The sequence below is a fragment of the Eutrigla gurnardus genome, assembly GCF_963514095.1.
Source record: "Eutrigla gurnardus genome assembly, chromosome: 20".
Lineage (NCBI taxonomy): Eukaryota > Metazoa > Chordata > Actinopteri > Perciformes > Triglidae > Eutrigla > Eutrigla gurnardus.
The window spans coordinates 4870155-4891750 of NC_139931.1; the positions used below are offsets into that span (position 1 = coordinate 4870155).

The 21596-nt window shown below is 44.0% G+C and overlaps 1 protein-coding gene across 1 annotated transcript in view; it reads right to left on the reverse strand.

Moving 5' to 3' along the window:
- grin2aa (glutamate receptor, ionotropic, N-methyl D-aspartate 2A, a) overlaps positions 1-21596 on the reverse strand; it is a 126902-nt gene that overhangs the window by 37245 nt on the left and 68061 nt on the right. The window contains exons 3-4 of the mRNA XM_084037259.1: positions 9835-10001; positions 6159-6587 (exon numbers count right to left, since the gene is read on the reverse strand). Of these exons, the coding sequence (XP_083893385.1) occupies positions 6159-6587; positions 9835-10001 (596 nt within the window). The remainder of the gene's footprint in view (positions 1-6158; positions 6588-9834; positions 10002-21596) is intronic.

Genomic DNA, 21596 nt, shown 5'->3' on the forward strand with positions numbered 1-21596 from the left:
CCTAACTCTAACCCCTAACACTCCTAACCCCTAACTCTAACTCCTAACCCCTAACTCTAACCCCGAACCCCTAACTCTAACCCCCTAACCCCTAAATCTAACTCCTAACCCCTAACCCCTAACTCTAACCCCTAACCCCTAACTCTAACCCCCTAACCCCTAACTCTAACTCCTAACCCCTAACCCCTAACTCTAACCCCTAATTCTAACCCCTAACTCAAACTCTAACACTAACCATAACTCTAACCCCTAACACTTTCTCTAACCTCTAACCCCTAACTCTAACTCCTAACCCCTAACTCTACCCCCTAACCCCTAACTCTAACCCTAACCCCCCCTTTTCAGCAAAATTGTTGCTGCATCCCTCTGACACTGGGTAGTTGCACCTTTGACGACGACCCTAAACCACCCTGAATGAACATCCTTGCACACTTACACACACACACACACACACACACACACACACACACACACACACACACACACACACAGACGGAAACACAATTACTTTGCCCACCTCAACAACCCTCCCCCCTAATGTTTCCTCTCCCCTGCAGCACTGAAATCACAGTAAAAGAGATCCAATTTCTCTCACTTTCCAGCCTCCATTATATCAGTAATCTCTCTATTCATTAGGAGAGGATGAGGAGAGGGTGCAGAGGTGGGGAAGGAGCACCCACAGGAGAAAAAAAGGAGTATAAAAATGAGGGAGATTGAGGGAGAGAGAGAGAAGTGTGATGGGAAGAGGAAGAGGACTAAAGCCTCGACAGAGTTGGGATAAAAATATCTCCGGTGTTATTTTTTTCCCTTCCCTTTCTCTTATTTTGGAGTTAAAGGGGGTTGGTGGGGTGGATGACGGAGACCTGCATCAGAGCACACACAGGGAGATATATATGACTAATATTAATAATATTAATAAGAAGAAGAAACAATGGCATCGTGGTTTCTGAGGAGGCGGGCGGGGGGGCGAACCACATAATACTATGTGTGTTACAGAGACATTTATCCTTCGTAAAGACAAGGACCAGTCAAAGCAATGATATATCCTGTCAGCACTCATGATCTATGAAGCACTCACACACACACACACACACACACACACACACACACACACACACACACACACACACACACACACACACACACAGAGACACAGACACAGAGTGGGACGTCTGAAACGAAGACGGGAGCTGCTGGCGGTGCTGATTTAGGTCTTTTAAGATGACCCAATGATGGGTAGTCACTTGAAACCACACTTGTGCCTCAGGTGGCGCATGTTAAGTGTGGCATGAATGATGGCAGCACACGGCGAAGTAGCCGAGTCTCTGCCCCGCCTGTCGTCCCCGTGTGCACGCCGCGTTCCCGCCGTTAGTTTGGGCAGCACAAGATTAATGCTAACAATTACGTTTCCTCGTTTCGGAGCCTGCAGTCGGCACCATAAAATGCGACACGTGTCCACACAGCTTTCCATCTTTTTCTTTGTGTGTGCGTCGGCTCGGGGGATTCTTTATACTGTAGTTTGAATATCATGGTGGGGGTTATTTTCACCAATATGCAAATGGGTTTTAGTTGAGGAATCCCCTGTACGACACCAGAGCACCTTTCTTAGATACTCGTACCTCTGATGAGGAATGAATAAACTTCCCGTGCGATGGGATTCGGCAGCAGCGACCGACTAAACTTCCCTTCATGTCTCGGGCTCCTCGGTCCCACGTCTCCCCCCGTCTCCTCGCTCGCCGAGCAGTCAAACCGAAAAGCAGCTTGATGGTTCATTTATCTCCGAGATGTAACACACTAGCTGTCAATCACGAGCTATTCCTGGGTAATGAACACGATACAGACAACTGTTCTGCCGTGCGGAGCCAGCCAGGGAATCAGCTGGCAGACGGAGATTCTGGGTGGATGGAATTAAGACCAGAATCTTTTTTGACATCTGTTTAAAAAAAAAAGAAGAATTGATTATGTCATATTTATGAGAATGTTTTAAAAAAAAAAAACATGTTAAATTTACAGGAATCAAACCAAATCCATTAAGTTAACATGATGTGGAGGGCTAACTGTGGCTAATGCTAATTTACGGACTTTTTCCTCGGATTGAAAAATCAGGTTTACTGCATGAAATATTTCATAACTAAGATTGTTCTACCACATGAGGCAGTAAAGTAAAAAGCTAATGAGCCTATAAGTTTAAGTGCCTTTAAATTGTCAAAACATATTGTAGATCATGTGAAGTATTTTGTTTTTTCTTTGTTTTTCAAACTTCAACTCCACTTTTTCTTATTACCGTTTCTGCCTTAGGAAGGCAGTGTTTTCCATACTATGTCTGTCTGTCTGTCTGTCTGTCTGTCTGTCTGTCTGTCTGTTAAGCGAAGGCCGGGCTGGTTTTAAGGCTCTCACATCTCCAAAAATCATTGCACCAAATTTCGTTATTTGACAAACCGGGATATTAGGAATCCAAACGGTGACTTTTGTTGCATGAAAACCCATTAAAACGTATTAAAGTTACTTCTAAATCGCTTTTGTTAAGAGTACTCCAAATGATTATTACTGCAAACAACGAAGCGGCGCCGGCTGTAATCAGCGTTAGTCGAGGCGGTGCCATCCTAAACCCAGCAGACAATGCTGCTGCTGCTGCAGTCTTCTCTAAATGTGCACCGTCAGCACTATCTGAAAGGCACTTCAGCCCAAGCATCGGGAACTTGAACCGCAATTAGCTCATTGTTTGAGTTTTAAAAATGGACGTATCTCATTTTGCTTTGCAGTCACCTTTTTCCATGTGAACAATATTAAAATGAGAGGTTTTTTTTGAGACACACGTCTCCTTCTCGTGCACACGTCGGCCTACGAAGATTTATTAGATTAAGGAAGGATTCAGTCACGCAGAGTGTCTGTTACCCGCGAGGCAAAACTTAATCTGACAAGACAGATTTGGGGGTAAAATGACTTTAAAGGATTTTCATGATTGTAAGATATTCATAGTGGTACAGTGTGTATAAGCAACTCTGTCTATCTGGCTTCTTCCTCACGTCCCGTCTTTATGTGATAACATTGTGTCTCCAAATTTCAGCTTTAAAGCAGCTAACTCTTCTTCGATAACACGTTTTCTCTTGTTTTCTAATTAGGTGACGGTTACACAGAAACACAGCAGTTCATTTCATGTGAGCACTCCAGCGTAGTGCATAAGAACAGACCTCATCTACTCAAATATACATTAGTCTTTGTAAGATTTGTCACAATTCGCAGGAGAATTGCAAACTGGAAATGCAAATACGGAATAATACATACATTGACATAAAACATAATAACACACACATACACACGGAGACGTAGTTAGCCAGCGATCACGCAGTCATGAAATATTCATGAGCAGTGTGAATCATTGTTTCTATTCTGTAAAAAAACATATTCATTACGTGTCTGATTCTCAGTGACATAACATACACACACACACAACATGAGTATTATTAGTATTATTTAAGTGCTCCGTTTTAATTCACGTCTCCACGAGCAAATTGTATAATTGCATCTTATTAAAAATGAGTCAGCGTATGACGTGCATCTTTTAAATTCTCAGCGGGTCGCTGCTTTAAGTACAAATTTCAGCTCACATGACAACTGCAGCAGGATCAGTGTGTATGTGTGTGTGTGTGTGTGTGTGTGTGTGTGTGTGTGTGTGTGTGTGTGTGTGTGTGTGTGTGTGTGTGCACACATGTGTTTTCTGTGCTCTGACCCTCATATATCACGCTACACACTGAAATTACCTGTCAGAACTGGAAGACCACACACACACACACACACACACACAGACAGGCACACACTGATAAATAAGTGCTAAAGACTTTTAAGGCACTGTTCACCACAGCACGGTGAGCGCTGCACTGTAAATCTGCCATGACACATTCTCTTAAGGGTGGGAGTATTTCACACACACACACACACACACACACACACACACACACACACACACGCACACACATGGCGTATTTTAAACGAAGCCCAGGTTGTCACTGGCTCTGATTGCTGCCCTGGCCAGCGCTCTTAGTTGATCATTTGTCTCCTGTTTTTTTTTTATTATTATTTCATTTTTCGATTACGCTGCAAAACACATTCATCTTGGACGCGTCACGGTGGATTTATGGTCACGGCCATCAGGGGCGCCGTGAGTGAGGTAAAACTACAACTTCCAAGTTGCCAGAACTACTCATTTTTTTTCTCTGTGATTTCAGCTCCATCTATTCATTTTACTCCCTTCAAAACAATGTACATTTCTACACACGGCCCATCTGCCCACCTGTGTGTGTGTGTGTGTGTGTGTGTGTGTGTGTGTGTGTGTGTGTGTGTGTGTGTGTGTGTGTGCGTCACGTCCTTCCTATATCCCCCGACAGCCATCGACGGTCTAACAACCCACACTGGCCCGCCGCCGCGACCTAGCCTCGACCAATCCTGTTCCCCGTGTCCTGGCCCTGAAGCCCTATTGGCTGAGCACTCTCACCCACAGCAGAGCCATCTGTGGCCACTCATCACCTGGGTAACAACCTGAGGCAGCAGAGCATGCTGGGAACAAAGTCAGCTGGCTCGGCATATTCGGTCATTCTCTTCAGTCTGTGTTTCCGGACAAAGAGGAGGCAGCTCCATCGGTGCAGAATTGGAATTTGAAGTCCTATTGAGGATATCAAAGGTGTCATCCGTCATACTTGATGGTCTCTTTGCACCAAATGACCATAACTTGTGAACAGTGGGGGGACTCGTAAATGTTGCTCATCACCAGTGACTACTGGCATTTCAAGCTCTTTAAACAGCCCTGTTTTCACACTGAGCGCTCTAATCTCCCAGCCGCCCTTTAACTACCCGCCGAGCGCAATCCACTCACTTTCTGCAGAACCCAAAATACGAATTGATCCAAAACACTGATGTGAAATTTGCAGGATATTACTCGGAACAAATAAGCGACCTGTGATGTAACATTAGCCACGGAAAGCCAAAAGAGTTCCCCCGGTTGATTTATTGGCCAATTACATGAACATTTTTCAGGCTGCTGGAAAAATGTAAAAGACGGACGCTGTTCGCTGACCTCAGAGGAAAAATGTTAGATTTTACTACACTCTCTCTTTGTTTTGCTGCTTTTCTGAGGTGGATGTATTAAACAATGACTCAGCATCAGAAAAGCAATTCACGGACATATGGTTGTTCTTTTATATCAGTCATTTATCCATATTCCAAACCTTAATCCGAGACAAAAAGCAAACTCACGAATGACGTCATGATCACGGAATCAATTCCAATTATCACCGTTGCACAGTGTTTGCACAAAAAACAACGACGCCAATCAAATATCATAACACATCTTATGCTTTTAAGTGTGTCTTAATGAGTTTTTCTTCTCCAGGATGTTCTCATCTAAGAGTCGTGTTGTTGCACATTAGAGGCAGAATTTTCTGATATTTATTTTTTAATTTGAAATGATTTATTTTTTCATTCAGACCTAAGATTCCTAATTTTACACTTGATTATTATTAAACAAAGAAAAAACAACAACATTGGGATGTAAACACGGGTTGTGTGTGTGTGTGTGTGTGTGTGTGTGTGTGTGTGTGTCTGCCAGATGGAAAGCCAGACAGAGCTGGCAGGACCTGCAACATCTCCCACTGGCTGCCGGTGAGCGAGCAACACGATGAGAGCGGGAGCAGAGGAGAGTGAATGAGAAACAGAGGACTAAATGAGAAGAGGAGCAGAAGGACTCATCAAGGACCTCTTCAATTTTGGAGAGCACTCATTTGTAGCGGCTCCCCGCTGTTACCCCCGCTCTCCATTTTCTTCCCTCCTTGCTTTCTCTCACTGCCTAAATCACAAACAACCTCCTCAACTCCCATTCACCTCTCCCATTCCCCCTCCTCTCTCTCACTCCTACACTTCCTGTGGCTCAAACTCTGTTTTTTTACCCAGTTATTGCATCTTTCTTCAATCTGGATCCTTGGCTGTTCTTTGTGGAGGTCTCTAATCAGCAGGGAGCAGTCTGTGGCAGGAAGTCATACATTCAAACAAACACCCACACTCTCTTTATGCTATAAAAATACACAAAACCTCATGGAGTCCTCACTAATTGTTTCTATTTCGAGCTGACTTTATGTCTAATGATTCCAGGCTCCTTCTGTACTTACTTATGTAACGCACTGGGCGGCAGCTTGGACGTCTTCTCCATCTGCCCGTAGCAGGACGTCTTGGCTTCGGGGATGTCACCGTACTCCTCCAACATGGCCGCCGCCGCCGATGTGATGATCCCCAGGCCGTCCCGGACCCGCGCCTCCAACGGGTAGTCCCAGTCGTCGTAGGACACGGAGATCATCCCCGGCGGGAACGCCTCGGGCGTTATATCCGGGTTCCCGGTGGTGAGCGACGGCACGATCCAGATGTATCCGAACCCGGTGAGGCCCAGGGAGCGCGCCTCCTCCAGGATGTAGACCGCCTCGTCCTTGGAGCAGTAGAGCAGCACCACCGGGGACTGGACCTTCTTCAGCATGATCTGGGAGCGGCTGTCTTCCTCCACCGCGTCCAGGATGATGATGTTCTGCAGGTCCCAGCCCACAAAACTGAAGCAAGGATAACGAGGACACGGGCGAAATGTTAATATTGAACTAATAGCCTATTAACTTTGCCCAGGTGCTGGCAAGGGCACTTATAATTACCCATTATAATTAATATCATTGTTAAGTGCGATGTGAATGCTAATAGGTGGAAAGTGCTTATTGTCGGTGCGGAAAAAACACATTGAGGCTAAACGGTGAATGCAAATGCTGAAGCGGGTTCTGTATAATGATGCTCAGCACGGCTCCGGCCCACGCAGCTAAAGGACAAACACGGGGCTCTTAATGTGAAAGAGCCTGAAAATAACGCAGCTCCTGTCACACCTCGATTCATTTATACTCCATTACTCCTGCGCAACCCTGTGGCTGAACTCTAAACGCTCAAAGGAACAGTGAAGGAAAACAGATCTGTATAATTTAAAGATTTGTAGGCGCTAATTAAAAAGATGAATATGCTTTCTTTTTTCATCCAGTGGGGATGTTTTTGTCACAACGTCCAGAGTGATAATATTCAGCATCCCAGTGTGTGAGGCTAAAAGAGCAGTAAAAAAACAAAAAAGAAAGAAAGAAAGAGAGAGAAAATGGTGGTTATGTTAGTAATTAAAGAAAGTATTGTATCATAAACGGGTAGCACAAACAACAGAGGTAACATGAGAGTGACTTGAGACTTCCTGTCCAGAGTGATAACAGTCTACAGGTCCCAGATGGCAAAACTAGTAAAGAGACAGTGATACACAGAGACACGTTCAGGGGTAATCACAAGAATGGGAGAACGTAACACCGCAATGTGAAAAAAGGTGCAGGATAAACATGTTTGAAGCGATCCAACCACCTACCAAGTGAACACCCAGCATTGTCTTTATAAACGCGTGGGTATGGATTAAAAATGTACACCGTGCCGATCAATGGCAGAAACACGCGAGTGTGTACAGTTTGTTCCAGATGATCCAGATCACGCAGGTAAGTGAAAATGTGTCCACTGCCTGAACCGTTCCTGTCCGACACCCACCCTCCCTCCTCCAGCTCTGTCATCTTTAATCTGCAGATTATACTGACGGGTACACCGCCTACCTGCCTGCCTGCATTCATCTCCTTCAGACAGCCTGTAGTGCACACGTAGCCATCCACAAAATATAGTCCCGGCTCCGTATTTCATCCACATGCCTGTAACGGCGTCCGCGGCCCGGGTCGGTCCTGACTCACTGACTCGACGCGGGACTATTTTTCTCTTGTGAATGATGGAAGCTCATCGGTATTAAAAGCGTCTGCCCGTGACTAAGTCAGTGTGAACCGGCCGGATGCCGACACGGGGAATCGACAAGGGTAATTGTGGGTAATTAGGCTCACTCTTTTCTTGTTTCATAAATGATGAGCGTTTCAACATTGAGACGTCAACATCTCCTCCGAAGGCGGGACGGATATTGACATCGGGATGCTAAATTACTCTATTACAAATCCGAAATACCAGAGCTTTCATAAAGTATTGTGAATTCATTCATACAGTGGATATTTTTTGACAGCAGAAGCGTAAACTTGCAGGAATCTGAGCAAATTAGATAAAGCATGACACATCTATTTTAGCAGGTTTCCTGAGAGCAAACACCTGTTTGACGGGCAAATTCATAATCTGGTTCCCTCCGCCACTTAACCAGCTGTTACCACTAAAACAATCGTAACCAGTGTTTCCAACACAGACGCAGGCTGAGAGCTTTCCGATTCGCTGTTTGGTTTTGACAAGAAGAGTAACTGCTAATGAAAAAGACCCTCCTCAAGTGGGTTTTAATATATCACGGGTTTCAGGCAACAGGCCCTCGCCAGCATCTCAACGCTGCTCAACATGGATCATTAATTTGAAATTTTTCTGCCCAAAAAATTATGGCTCACTGTTCTCTTCTGCAGGTTTTTTTTTTGTTTTTGTTGATTTTCTCTGCGGAGCGCGACAGCATCCGTCAAAATGACCTAAAGGTGCAGCGAGCAGCCAAACGGCCGGCGTAGTAAACCTGTCATCTACCTTCATTTCAGGAATGCTGATGGAATCATTTTTAGTGCTGGCTGTCTTTGAAGTACCTACTGCACAGGAGCTGTGCTCAACCACAGGGCCAGGGCTTACTGGCGGGCTGCAGAGCGCCACCCAGTGGGCAGAGAAGGTACGACCAAATCTAAAATTGCTCAAAAAAAGTCAATTAAAATTGCATAAATTCAATGACATGCCAATATTTTTTTAAAGGAAGATAAAGCCAAAGCACCCGGTGAGGAAATATGACCCCGAATACGTTCAATTTGTATCGATAAGGACAGGCGATGATGGCGAAGGGTAAGCTGCTTTTGTATTTTGGTCATTACATCTGATAGAGTCTACTCTTTTTATGTCATGTTTAGGTTTTTGGTCTTATTTACTTATTGGAAGATGGTCCTGCTTTAGTGCACGGTATGAATGGAGGAGATAAAAACACGAGGCCAAGACATTGTTTACTAGAAGTTAACTTTCCAAGTCTCTGGTGAAGTTTGCGGTGATAATGGTGAAAGATTACACACGGAGTGAGGAGACGGGCTTGGAGAAACGCCCGTACAGGAGAAAATAACTACAGCTTGTTATCTTCACTTTTTCTTCGTGCGAGCTGCAATGAGAGGTGATTTTGGAAATGATGACCCAGAAGGAGTAGACGAGGTGGAGAAAGAATGGGTCCATTATTCTTGTACGTCATAGATCAGCTTCTCAGGCTGTGTTTAATAAAGTATCACTTTAAAGTTGCTTATCTATACTGTAACTTAATGTGTTTTCTTGCAAGGTTTGGCAAGGTTAGTTTCAATTTGTAAGCCTTTTCTAACGTTAAAAAAAACTGCCTTTTTCTTGATATGGTATAGACTTTTAGCCCTTCTATCTAGCAGCACCAGGTCCACCAATGTGGTCCAGACTGAGTAGTCCGGATCATGAATCATGTTGCCAAGAGGATGGACTCTTTCTCTAATCATCTACTATTATATATTGACATTCATGGTTCTCATGGTACTCTGTTGGGCCCCCTGATGTTTCCTCTAGAAACCCCATGAAGTCGATGTTTGTGATCTTGAGTGAATTGTCTCGCCTTATAGCTTTGTTTTTAAACATTTCCTCCAGCTTTTCTTGTAATTCATGTTTAGAGCCAATTTGCAAATATTAGCATGTTAACAAACAATAAAAATTAGTGAACGACATACTTACTTAGCGTCAACGTGTTAGCATTGTGCTAAGCGGGCGTGTCGTCGATCCTACCTGTTGTCCACGGTCGTTTTTAGGATGTTGATGAACTCCTGGTAGCCGGGGAACTTGGACGTGACGATGGAGAAGATGTGCCAGTCGTACTCCTCCATGATGTTCAGCATCAGCAGCGCCTCCTGCTGGATGGAGGCGCCGAACTGGAAGAACGTCGACTTCACGTCCTGAGAAAAGGAAAGCAAAAGGGACAAGGTTAGAAGATAAATTGGGATTTTTTTTTGTTTCAGGTCCTTTAGCTAATTCAAAACTGCATCTCGGAAATATCAATCAACAATAGCACATTTAAAATCTGGCACTCTCTCTCTCTGACACACACACACACACACACACACACACACACACACACACACACACACACACACACACACACACACACACAGATTGAGATTAATACGTTTCTCGTGGAGCAAATATATGGATGAGAGGCTCGGGACAATTCAATTAAGCCCAAATTGGATTGGTGCGGTACAGGCGGACTGCAGAACTCTTCGGGCCCTGGTCCTGAGGAACGAGGGTTACATTCACTCCGAGTCACTCGTATCCACTCCATTAACCCTAAATCAGAATAATTTGCTTCCTAATTCGGCCAAACCCAGACACGGGCTTGGACAGAGATGACACGCCATTATTTACAGGTGGACGAATTAACTCCATTCATCTATACCGGAGGTTTCGCTGTAAATGAGTCATTATGGCGCGGGCGATTAAACGAGGTGAAATGAGTCACGATAAATAACGCTTGAACACTGAGGGAGAGAAGAAAAGGAGCGCGGCGTCGCGTCGGACTGAAGGAGCGTCGCCTCGTCTTTGCTTGTTTGTTGCATGATTTGTTGTGTGTTCGGAGTTCTGCTGCCTTGAAATGTCAGAGAGCTCACACATGGCTTATCTTGACACCACTTGTCTTTGGCACTCTAATTATGATAGACTTGCAGGTCGGCGTGTGTGTGTGTGTGTGTGTGTGTGTGTGTGTGTGTGTGTGTGTGTGTGTGTGTGTGTGTGTGTGTGTGTGTGTGTGTGTGGATGCAACCTGACAGCTAGAAAAAAAAAAGGCCGATGGGTAAATGACACAGAACAAAAGGTTGGCACAAGAGACACGAGCCAAGTGAAGAAAAAGAGGTTTCACTTTGTAACATCACGCCTGCTTTTAATATGAACAGACGCACCAAATGCACTTATGAATTAAGCTACATGTGGAAACCGTCTGCAGCCTGCATCTAGTGTGACTACACTTTAAAAAAAAAAAAAACTCAATCCGAGTTTCAAACAGATCTCTGAGAGGCCTGTTGCCTCTAGAGGAGCCTGATAACTAAAGTAAATCACTGTAGAACGGATGAAAAACACCCAGACAAGTCATCAGTTACTACACAAGATAATTCCATTAATCTCCAGCTGGAATTGAGGCGTCAGTGTGGAAACATTTGTATTAAAAGCACACTGTATTGTTTGAGTGATGGTTATCTGCATCTCCAGAGACGACAATACGCCTCTCCAAAGCAGGAATACAGTTCAAAGCCTGCGAGCCCCTTCAAGTGGACGATGCTGCACCGAACTCAAGTCGAATTCATTGAGGAATCTGTGGAAAATGTCAATGATGAACTTTAGAAATCTATGTTTCTGCTGTTAGGCTAATAAGACCCACGCTTACAGCACATTGATCCGGGAAGAAATGTCAAGAACCAGATCTGGGTGTTGTTTCCACACTGTTGACCATAAAGTTGGAATATCTTGTTTTCAGACACAATCCTCTGTTTATTCCTATTTTAATGCACCAGTAATCACTTTTGACCATGGTGCAATGATTACATTATGTGTCCTGATTACCCAGGTGTTATCGATTCATGCATAACATTAATTTGACGCCTTAAAAGAGAGATTTGCAAATTATTCAAACTTCATGGGCGACCCTGTTTATGAAAGACATTAAACACCATCAGTTCTGCAAATACAGTTAGCTAGAAAGGAGAGGGAAAACTAAATGTTCAAATTATAATATTTGAATAGTTTTTCTCCGCTAAGTAACCTAGAGGTCTGCTGGTCCATTATGACAGAGAGTAGGTCGAACACAAGCGAGTGAGGAGGACAGTGTATCTGTAACCGCACCAGTGTAATGTCGTGTAATTTCATCGCTATATGCATGACCTCGCTTTCCATCTCCAAGTGCGCTGATAGCCTCTGTGTACCGTGGGTATTCACTGTTTGCATTATTTGTGCGACTGTGGGTCTCGATCCTCCTATATATCAAGACTCTAGAGTGCTCTTTCACGGCTTCGTATCTGTGTGTGAGGTCGGCTCACTCCGCCACTCGAGTGCTCATCAGAGGCTCTGTGCATATAGCCCTGTGTGTGTTTGTGTGTGTGTGTGTGTTCTAATGGGGTAGAAGCTGAAGCAATGCTTGAGCCTGGTGGGACAGGAGGGAGGTCATGCTATACGACGTGCCACTTCCCGTCTTCATCACAGCGGCGGCCGATACTCCCACACTTTGCTGCAATACACAGAGGTCATAGAAGACAGAACAAGGTGGCAGATTAGTGTGTGACTCTGTATGCAATGAGGTAATATGGAAGAGGATTTAGGGCCTAGTGTGGTTTTCTCAAAAAAAGTCTTGAAAAAGTCAGAATTCTGAGATAAAAGTCAGAATGTTGGACTTAGAAATAAAAAAGATAAATCCGTATGTAACCCTAATCCTCTTCTCTTGTTTATGAAATGATGTTAAGTGTTTTTCTTCATCTCCAGAGGGACCTAAATTGTATTAATAAAGGTTTTACTTTGTCTTTCTAGATACCTGTGTTATTAATGCAGCTTTCCTTCTGTTTATGAAAAAAAAACGAATAAAAAAGAAAAGAAAATACTTTCTGTGGTTTGACTTTGCATTTTCCTACAATCCAATAGGCTTATAGGAGTGATTGTTATCAGTTCAAAACATAACAGAATTCTGTCGACCCATTAAAAGAGCATTTCATTCTTCATTTTACCGGAATATTCTCCACATGTTTATATTGGACGGAGACCGCAAAGTGATACCAAAGGCAACATTCATGCAAAACTAATTCAGCACAACGCCGGTTGAGAATAATGTTTCAATATTATTTTGGCAGTACTTAATATACCTCACACTGTGTGTGTGTGTGTGTGTGTGTGTGTGTGTGTGTGTGTGTGTGTGTGTGTGTGTGTGTGTGTGTGTGTGTGCGTGTGTGTGTGTGTGTGTGTGTGTGTGTGTCTGAAAGGATTCAGGTTCCAGGAACACCAGGAGAGGAAGCCAAATTCAACCACACACCAGTGATCTTTTACCAAAACCATTGCTCTTTTCTGGTCTCAAACGCGGCTGGGCACGTCCACACGCTTTTTAATGGCGGCCAAATAGTGTCTCTTTATTTCAAAGAGATCTCATCACGTTGGAGGCAATAAAAAAACAATAACCATGTGTAGAGATTTGGTTGAATTTTCTCCTGCAATGAGAAAACGGTGCACCGGGCTTCAATAACTCAGACCAGAGACACCTCTATTGAACACTTGACTGTTAAAGACTCTGACAACAATGGACTGAATAAATCCTCAGCTCCGTGTCTTTATTCTCACTCTACTGCTGAGAGAGGGAGAGAAGACAAACCACAACTTCAATCCTGTTTCTGTCATCGGACGTCTCTCTGCTTGAATGTCTCTCTCCCGGAGAAACAAAAACAGGAATGCTAAAAAAATGTGAATCACTAGATTTCATATAGCTGTGTTTAAGGAGTACAATCTCACATGCTGCCTTTTAAGATGATTATTTATCACATTTTTAGACTTAGATGTTACATTGATTGGCATTCTGTGAACAAAGAACTTCCTTGTACAGGGATGATCATAAATCCTTTGAATCTTGAAGGATTCAATGTGATTCTTTGCTATATTTCTTTTTATTTCATTGATTTTGATCAGAACAGAGAGGGAGGAGTTCCATAAAAACATGAACTTACAAAGAGGGAGGCCATTTTTGAGAGAAGAGAAAGAGAGGAGAGAGAGAGAGGAGACGGGTAGAGCGGCGGCGAGGAGGCTGACGGAGTGACTAAGCAGCGTATGATTGTTTCTAATTGGGACGGCTCCCCAATCCGTGACATCAGAAAACAGCCAATCATATCCTCTCATTTCACCCTTGTCAAGTGTGACATGTCGGCGCTTCCCGCCTGCACCGGCGGCCCCGCACGTACAAACACGGCCTGCCATTCACGGCTCTGTTCCCCCCGTGGTCCGTCTATCGGGTTCACAGTCTCTCACACACACACACACACACACACACACACACACACACACACACACACAAACAAGCACCTGCCCCACGGGGCAGGACAATGTGTCTAAGTTGAGATAGAGGGGAGTTATAAATAGTAGTCCTCATATCCTCTGCCGCTGATAGCATCATGCACTGTCTGGTCTGATGACACGCACACATGTACCAAAAAAAAGAAGAAAAGTCACACAGATGAGTGTGCAGTGAATAGTAGAGACTGAGATATACACTCGCCAAGATAAAAGCCGGTAGTGCAAGTATTTTACATATAAGCGGCGTGATATACCTCCACATATAGCTTTATCTTTGCGGTTTCCAGAGGAGGAGAAACACACCGATATGAGAAAAAAAATCCCTCAGTGGCCGGCTACTAAATATTAACAGACAGGCATACAAATAGCCGCAGCAGAAGAAAAAGGGCTTGAAAATGTCTGCGGAAACAAACCGAAATGCCAAGCAGAGAGACATTCACCATAAAGCACACAGGCAGACACTAATATTTCTCTCTAAAACCCAATGATGAAATAAGTGATTACTGTACGAAGTGAATGTGCTGCTTTTATGTTACGTTCTGACAGGAAATGTAGAAAATATGAAATAGAGCATCAGGCTTGTGTTTACAGTCAGCTGGCTGCAGACAAAAAGGCCACATATTTCTGCAACTTGTGGTGCACAAAGTATAAAGTTGAGCCCTTGATGCCAGAAATATCAAGTATGAAAATGCATATATGCTTGGTGAGGCTGTGATGTTTAAAACTAACAAATATACTTTTTAGTTTTGCAGTTTGGCCAGAAAACAGGCTCACAGCATCTGTTACTTATTATTCAATATATACATTATTATTATCTAATACAATATTGGATCCATTGGTGCCAAACAGATCCACAGAGTACACAAAACACTAAAAGTGACAACTTACGGGCTGGAAACACTCACTTGTCTCCCGCTGTGCATCAAAGATGTGGGAAATGAGACAAATTACAGTTAGATGAGTTGAAATTGTGCCTGTTTTGTTTCTGTATGTTTGCCAAACGAGCAAGACATCATTAAACTGATCATTTTCCGCAGGAGGGAGTTTTATCATTTCTTAAATTAAGTGAAAACAGCCCCACTAATGGCAACAAGACCGCATGTTATTCTCAACAAGTAATGATTATTTTTTTAATATCTTCTGTCAAACGTTCTTAAATAGATAACCCTCCTAATTATAAGATAACATACTGTACTTGAATAACTTTACTCCAAACTTGCTGTACTACTACTCTGCTCTACTTTGCAGATGACAGTAATATAATGGATATAATGAGACAAAAAGAAAGATGGGAAGACTTCAAACCTGCAGTTCTGTTCTATTGAGTCTGAAACACCGTTTCAACACTTATTTCAAAGACATTTTATCTTCCAGTCAATTCATAGAATTCATTTTAACGTAGATCAACTTGTTCATCTCCTCTTCCAGCAAGTCTGCTCGTGCGTTTCCTTCCATTTCATTACAACCGGAAGGGAAACGGCTAATAACGTCGCTTTGATGGCATCTTTTACACGTTCCCTGAGTTTACTGCTCCTCTTAAGAGGCTCCGACAGACTCTCACCACGCCGTGGAAGTTTATCCAGCCTTCACTAGATTACAGCGTGTTTAGAGCGATACAGAAAGTAGATCTGCTAGATGTGTTCTTGAAGTGTCTTGGCGTGTTAATAAAGGCCTCGGTGCGAGCGCGGGGGGAGCAGACATCCTTTGTCTCGTTCCGGGATTATAATTACAGGGGAAAAACAGCCGCCTTCAACCGCAACACGGGCAGACACGCAGATTATCAAACGAGGCCGTATTTGACGTCAGAAGTATATTTTTGGCACGAATGCGGCCCATTTGAGTAGATAACACACACACACACACACAGGGCAGGGAGGGAGGGAGAGACCTATTCAAAGTGTATCACAAAGGAGCGGTATCTGCCCGTGTGCATGTGTGTGTTATTGCTGTGGTTCCTCTGTCAGGACTTTTTAACAAGCAGTCGAGCCCCCACGGGGAAACACTGACAAAATAACATCCCCCCCCCCCTCCCTCTCTCTCTCTCTCTATCATGGTCTCTCTGTGCTTGCCCTCCTCTCCCAATCACTCTCTTCTCTAATAAGTCCAATATCTTCCTCTCTGTGTCTTGCTTTCTTTTCCGTTAACTCTCTGTCCGGGGGCTCTGCCTTTTCTCGCCTCCGTCTATCCATCTTGCCCTCTCCCACCCACTCTCTCTCTCTATCTCTCTCTCTCTCTCCCTCTCTTCTAATAAGGCCAATATTCTGCTGCACTCCCCTGGGACCTAACCTTACAGCTAAGCTTGAAAGTCTGTTTCCAGTGCTGCATGTAACTTCTCAATTTACCCCCAAAATCCAAAATATAGATTATAAATACATTAAAACATACATTTCTGCTACACACTTTTTTTTGTTCTTGACTTCAGGATTGCCAGATTCTAATATATATTTTTTTAAATATTCAAATGAAGCAAGATACTGGAATATGGCCTCATGTTGCAGTTTGCATCCATGCCTGTCTAAAAAGTCATCACATAATTTTGTCCTAATACTGCTGATGTATTAGGACAAAATTATGTGTTTCCCTTGAACCACATTGATTTTTATTTATGGGTTAACATTCACCAACAGATATCCAAAGGATAACATGTTGCAGAGAAAACACTCATTTCCAACACGGCCCTGAGATGAAAAGACTTTCAACACAAAACACAAACCAAACAAAAGAAATCCTTATAATTAAAAACACTTCATCCATTTAGAAAAATAACTCACGACACACAAGGAGGGCAGCTCAAACTATAAAAACAAAAATCACCACAAACCTGTTACCCGGTTCCTAACCTGACTCTCATATAAAGAGCATGAACTTCCTGGTAATCTGATTACTGCACTCTCGTTATTTATCTGTGCATTAGACCCGCCTTCGTCACACTATGACATCGTGCATTTCACACCTGTCACATGCACAAAACGTGTTGGTATCATCATTACAGCCTCCGCAGTCCTAATAGGAGTCATCATTATGAAAATTGTCATCACTGTCAATATTATCACTATTAACAGTCATAACCATCATCATAATTCTCTTCATTTCAGCATCATTTCTCCCTTTTCCTTCCTTCGGCAGCTCTTTTCCTCCGTAAATAGTATTTTATTCCTTCAATCCTTCCTTGTGTCCTACCCTTAAATCCTTCCCTACTTCCTTAGTGCCTTTCCATTTCTCCCACCTCACAGAGCTGCTAATCACAATAACAATACTTTGAATTAGCAGCCCATCTCTCACTGCATTATTGAATACGTAATGTTTCGACGAGAGGAACCTCTTTGTTGGGATTACTTGTGGAAAACATGTTTTTCTTTTTAAAGTGTTGAATATAGTAATCCTATATGGAGGCATTCGGCGTGCAGCCCGCCTTAAAGGAAGCGTGAACTTAATCTAAGGGTTCGGTTTCACTCCGACACAAACGGCATTAACACAAAGTCAGGACAAACAAAAATAGATGCTTGGTGCGGTCACGTTGCGATGCTTGTCCTTACACGCACACGTGCACTCTGCCCTCGTAGTAAAAGGGATTTATAAGCGTGCGTGTGTGTGTGTGTGTGTGTGTGCCAGGGGGCTGTGTATCATGCTGAGTTCATTCCAAAGACACAAACAACATAATATAAAGCTGAGCTCAAACAGAATGGAGAACACCCACTGCCCACGAAAACAAAAAACAAGAGAATCAAAGGCCCTCAAAGGCCAGATTTACACAGAACAAAACACCTAGACATGCATTTATGGAGTCGTAAAAAAAAAACGTCCCTGAAAAGAAAAAGGCCGAGGCGACGTGAGCCGGTGCGAAATCATTCCGGCCGTAATGTCACGTTTTTTCGGGAGCGACTTGAGCTCGCTGTGCAGCAACAAGGGACTGGGTTTGATCTTTCCGCTGGCGTACATGTAGAGGAGGGAGCGATGCCAATGAGAAGAAGAAAAATTCATTAAATTAGAGGAAATATCACTTTGAGGGGTCGACGCCACAGCCAATAGTTTGATGCTGAGCAGATGATCCAAACTCCAACTTGAGATGTCCGTTTTGTTTCACTGCGGGATCTCTTCGTGGTTCTGATCACAACACGCTTCTTGAATCTGTTATGTTAATGTGAGCCATCGCCGTGTCCTCGTGGCGTATTGTAGACGTTTTCCTGCTGATCCGAGTGAACCGGGCCGCCGTTGGCACGCCAACGAGTGTCTGTCAGATGTTTGCAGGAGCTGAAAGGACTGTGAGTCATGGTGGGGGGTGGGGGGGTTGCCAGCTGGGTGATTAATAATTTGAAGTCATCCTGCACTGTTTACAAAGCAGGTTGACAGGGTTCGTCCCGTCAGAAGGGCCCAAAAGTTCACTAACTAACAGGTTATACCTCATTAGCTTCAGTGAAGTGTAAAAATGAAACATTATATTTAAAGGAAAAATTTTCCGAATCTCAAACTATTCTCAGGCATTCTTTAACGTCCCAGTCGGCAAAATTTTTTTGATCATATTCACTGAAGCCGACACTACGCTCCGATATATACAACATAAATCATCCGGTTTTAGAAAAAAAAAACGCGCCTCTACGCGCCTCTACGTGCACGTAGAGCCTGCTGTTTGTTTTGCAAAGATCTGACCCCCGATCATCCTGTCCAATCAGCAAGCAGGGCTGTGTTCGTGCACACACAGAGCCCCTCCCCCCTCGGGTCGTTCCACTATCACAGGGGGGAGGTGGAGGGAAGTAGCAACAAGCTTCCAATTCCTCGTTTAAAACCGAAACGAGGAGGTCCAAAACAACCAAGGAAAAGAAAACACCGGTGGAAAAGAAGGGAAAAAAGAAAGATTGCGACGGTGCCCGTGATAAAACCAGAGTCAACATCGGACCCTCATTTCAAAGGTGGCGTGATCTAAGGGATTTCAAAGGGCACGGAGTCGAGGGGGAGGAGCTCGGTGGTCTTGGGGGAGGAGTGTGAGAGTTGTAAACATTCAGAAGTGCCCTCGATCCGCCGGACTTGCCGACTGGGACTTTAATAAATGTCCAAATGTTCACTGAAGTTATCAATGCACCAATGGCTAATATGCTAATGACTGTAGAAGAAGAAAGCTTTGAACATGAATTGTTCTGAACTTGAAAAAAGTCAAACAAAACACTCTCCTGACACACTAACTTTTGATGCCTTTTTATGGTAAACTACATAGTTTCCTCCCTCCTTTTACTCACTAAGTACGCAGCCAGAAAGGTAAGACGTATCACAGTGCAAAGTACATGCCATTCCCCATCCCATCAGCCCCCCCTCTGCCCTGACATACAACTATGTAGGGGCAGATCAATACTGCATAATGTGCCAATAGTTTCCCCCACGGAGATGCATCAGTCAGCTGTTATCCCTAAATACACTGGCGGTGTCAGTGATGCATCATCGCCGCTACCAACAGGCCGACGCTGACATCGAGAGACCTACTTTGACGAGGATGAAACAGAGTGTGTGTGTGTGTGTGTGTGTGTGTGTGTGTGGGGGGGGGGGTTCAGGAAGATAGATGAGGAGAAGGAAAGGAAGGATGTCAGGGGGCAAGTGGGGGGAAAGAGACAAAGGAGGGAGGCAGATAAGAGGTGAAAGAGGGGGAGATAAACATTCTGCACATGGAAAAAGGATAATTCAACATGTTGAGAATTTGGTTTCTTCCCTGGAGTGAGATGATCTGATCAATCTCGTGTCGGTGTGTTAATTACAGAGCTGAGGTCAGTCGGTGTTTAGCATAGCTCAGCAGCTGCATGGTGGAGCTGCTGATGATTCATCCAGCGGATGAAGCCGTAGTTGCAGGTTTTTTGGTCACGGCGTATTGACATTGAATTTGTCAATTTCTCTCTTGACGAGGCTTATGGATACTAAAAAAATTATTCAATTGAATTAAACAAACACGACTGGATGTGCTCATTTCACATCAGACAGAGCCAGGTTCCAGTTTTTACCAGATCCATATTTTCATGCTCAGGCGTGTCATTGCTATTGATCTTTTAATCCAACTCCTAAAAACAAATAATCATACATCTCTAAATATTGAACTATTCCTTCAAACCCGGGAAAGAAAGAGAAGGAGGAGAGGGGATCTCTCTCTCTGTCTCTGCTGCACTCACTGCAGCACTCGGCTCTATTCAAATCTGCTCACATCCACACTCGCACATATATCATTAATATTACAACAACAAGGAAGCAGGAGAGAGAGGAGGACTGAAATAGAGCGGCTCTCTCATACGGCCGTATGAATGCATGCGCTCATGCACCCGCTGACTTCCTTGTGCATTAACAAAGTGCAATATAAGTGCTCTGCCCCCAAAACCCCGTCGTCATCTCTAAGCTCTCCCATTTCTATTTGATTGGCTGCCAGCGAGGCCTGCAGAGTAATTGGCTGCATTTCATTGGCCGAGCAGACGGACGGCACCCCTGGGAGGGAGTCCATCAGGGCGAGATCTGTTAACAACACGCATAGTTTTACACACACACACACACACACACACACACACACACACACACACACACACACACACATGGCCGGAGGGGAACTCCCTAATGCCTAATGTACCTTTTTGCTATCACAGATGGGTCACTTACATTTCTGGGCAAAAAGAGTGATGAAGACAGAGAGACGAAGATAAATAAAAATTAAAAAAGGGTGCAGAGGATCGGATAAATCAAGAGAGATCAGAGAAGACACTTCACACATTGAGCAGGACTAGAATACCTTCATGATTTTCAGAATTAATACATTTTCAAAGTCCCAACATCACCCAGGAGCAGAGTTACAGCAACCGTGGTGAGGAAGAACTGCCTTAATAGGCTTTAAGGCAGAAATCTCGTGCAGATCAGGCCCTTGGGTTCCAACTGTATTTGGTGTTGGTAGTAGTATAGTAGTAGTATTAACAGTAGTGGTTTGGAGGGGGGTTAAACGGAGAATAAAGAGCAAACAAGCTCTAACTTAATCTCAGAGAACATACCGAAAGCCCAATCGGTTATGTAGTTAACAGGCCAGTGTGACGGAAAACAAGAATGAGTCATCCGTGACGCTGGTTGGAGGCTGACAAACATCTTGGAGGATCGGGGTCGTCCTCGCGCGGCCTCGCTGTGGTCTCTCGTACGAGGACCGAGGACAGTAATACTATCTGACTTGAGTCGTGAGTGGAGGGAAGCATCTGTGGATCAGTGCTCACACAACAGAGGGGGAGAGACTCAACTGGGTCACAAACACGGTGGTACAGCACCGTTTCAGCAGCACGGCTTTTTTTACAGCAGACATTAATGTGTCTGTGTTTCTCACAGAAGTGTATTCTTGAAAGTGCAGGGAAGTCTTAATGCGGCATTTTGACCATTAGAGGTGCTTAAAAACGTACACTTAAAGTCAAAGTAAGGTAAAGTAAGTGTGCTTGGCTGAATTAGGAGAGGAGAGGAGAGGA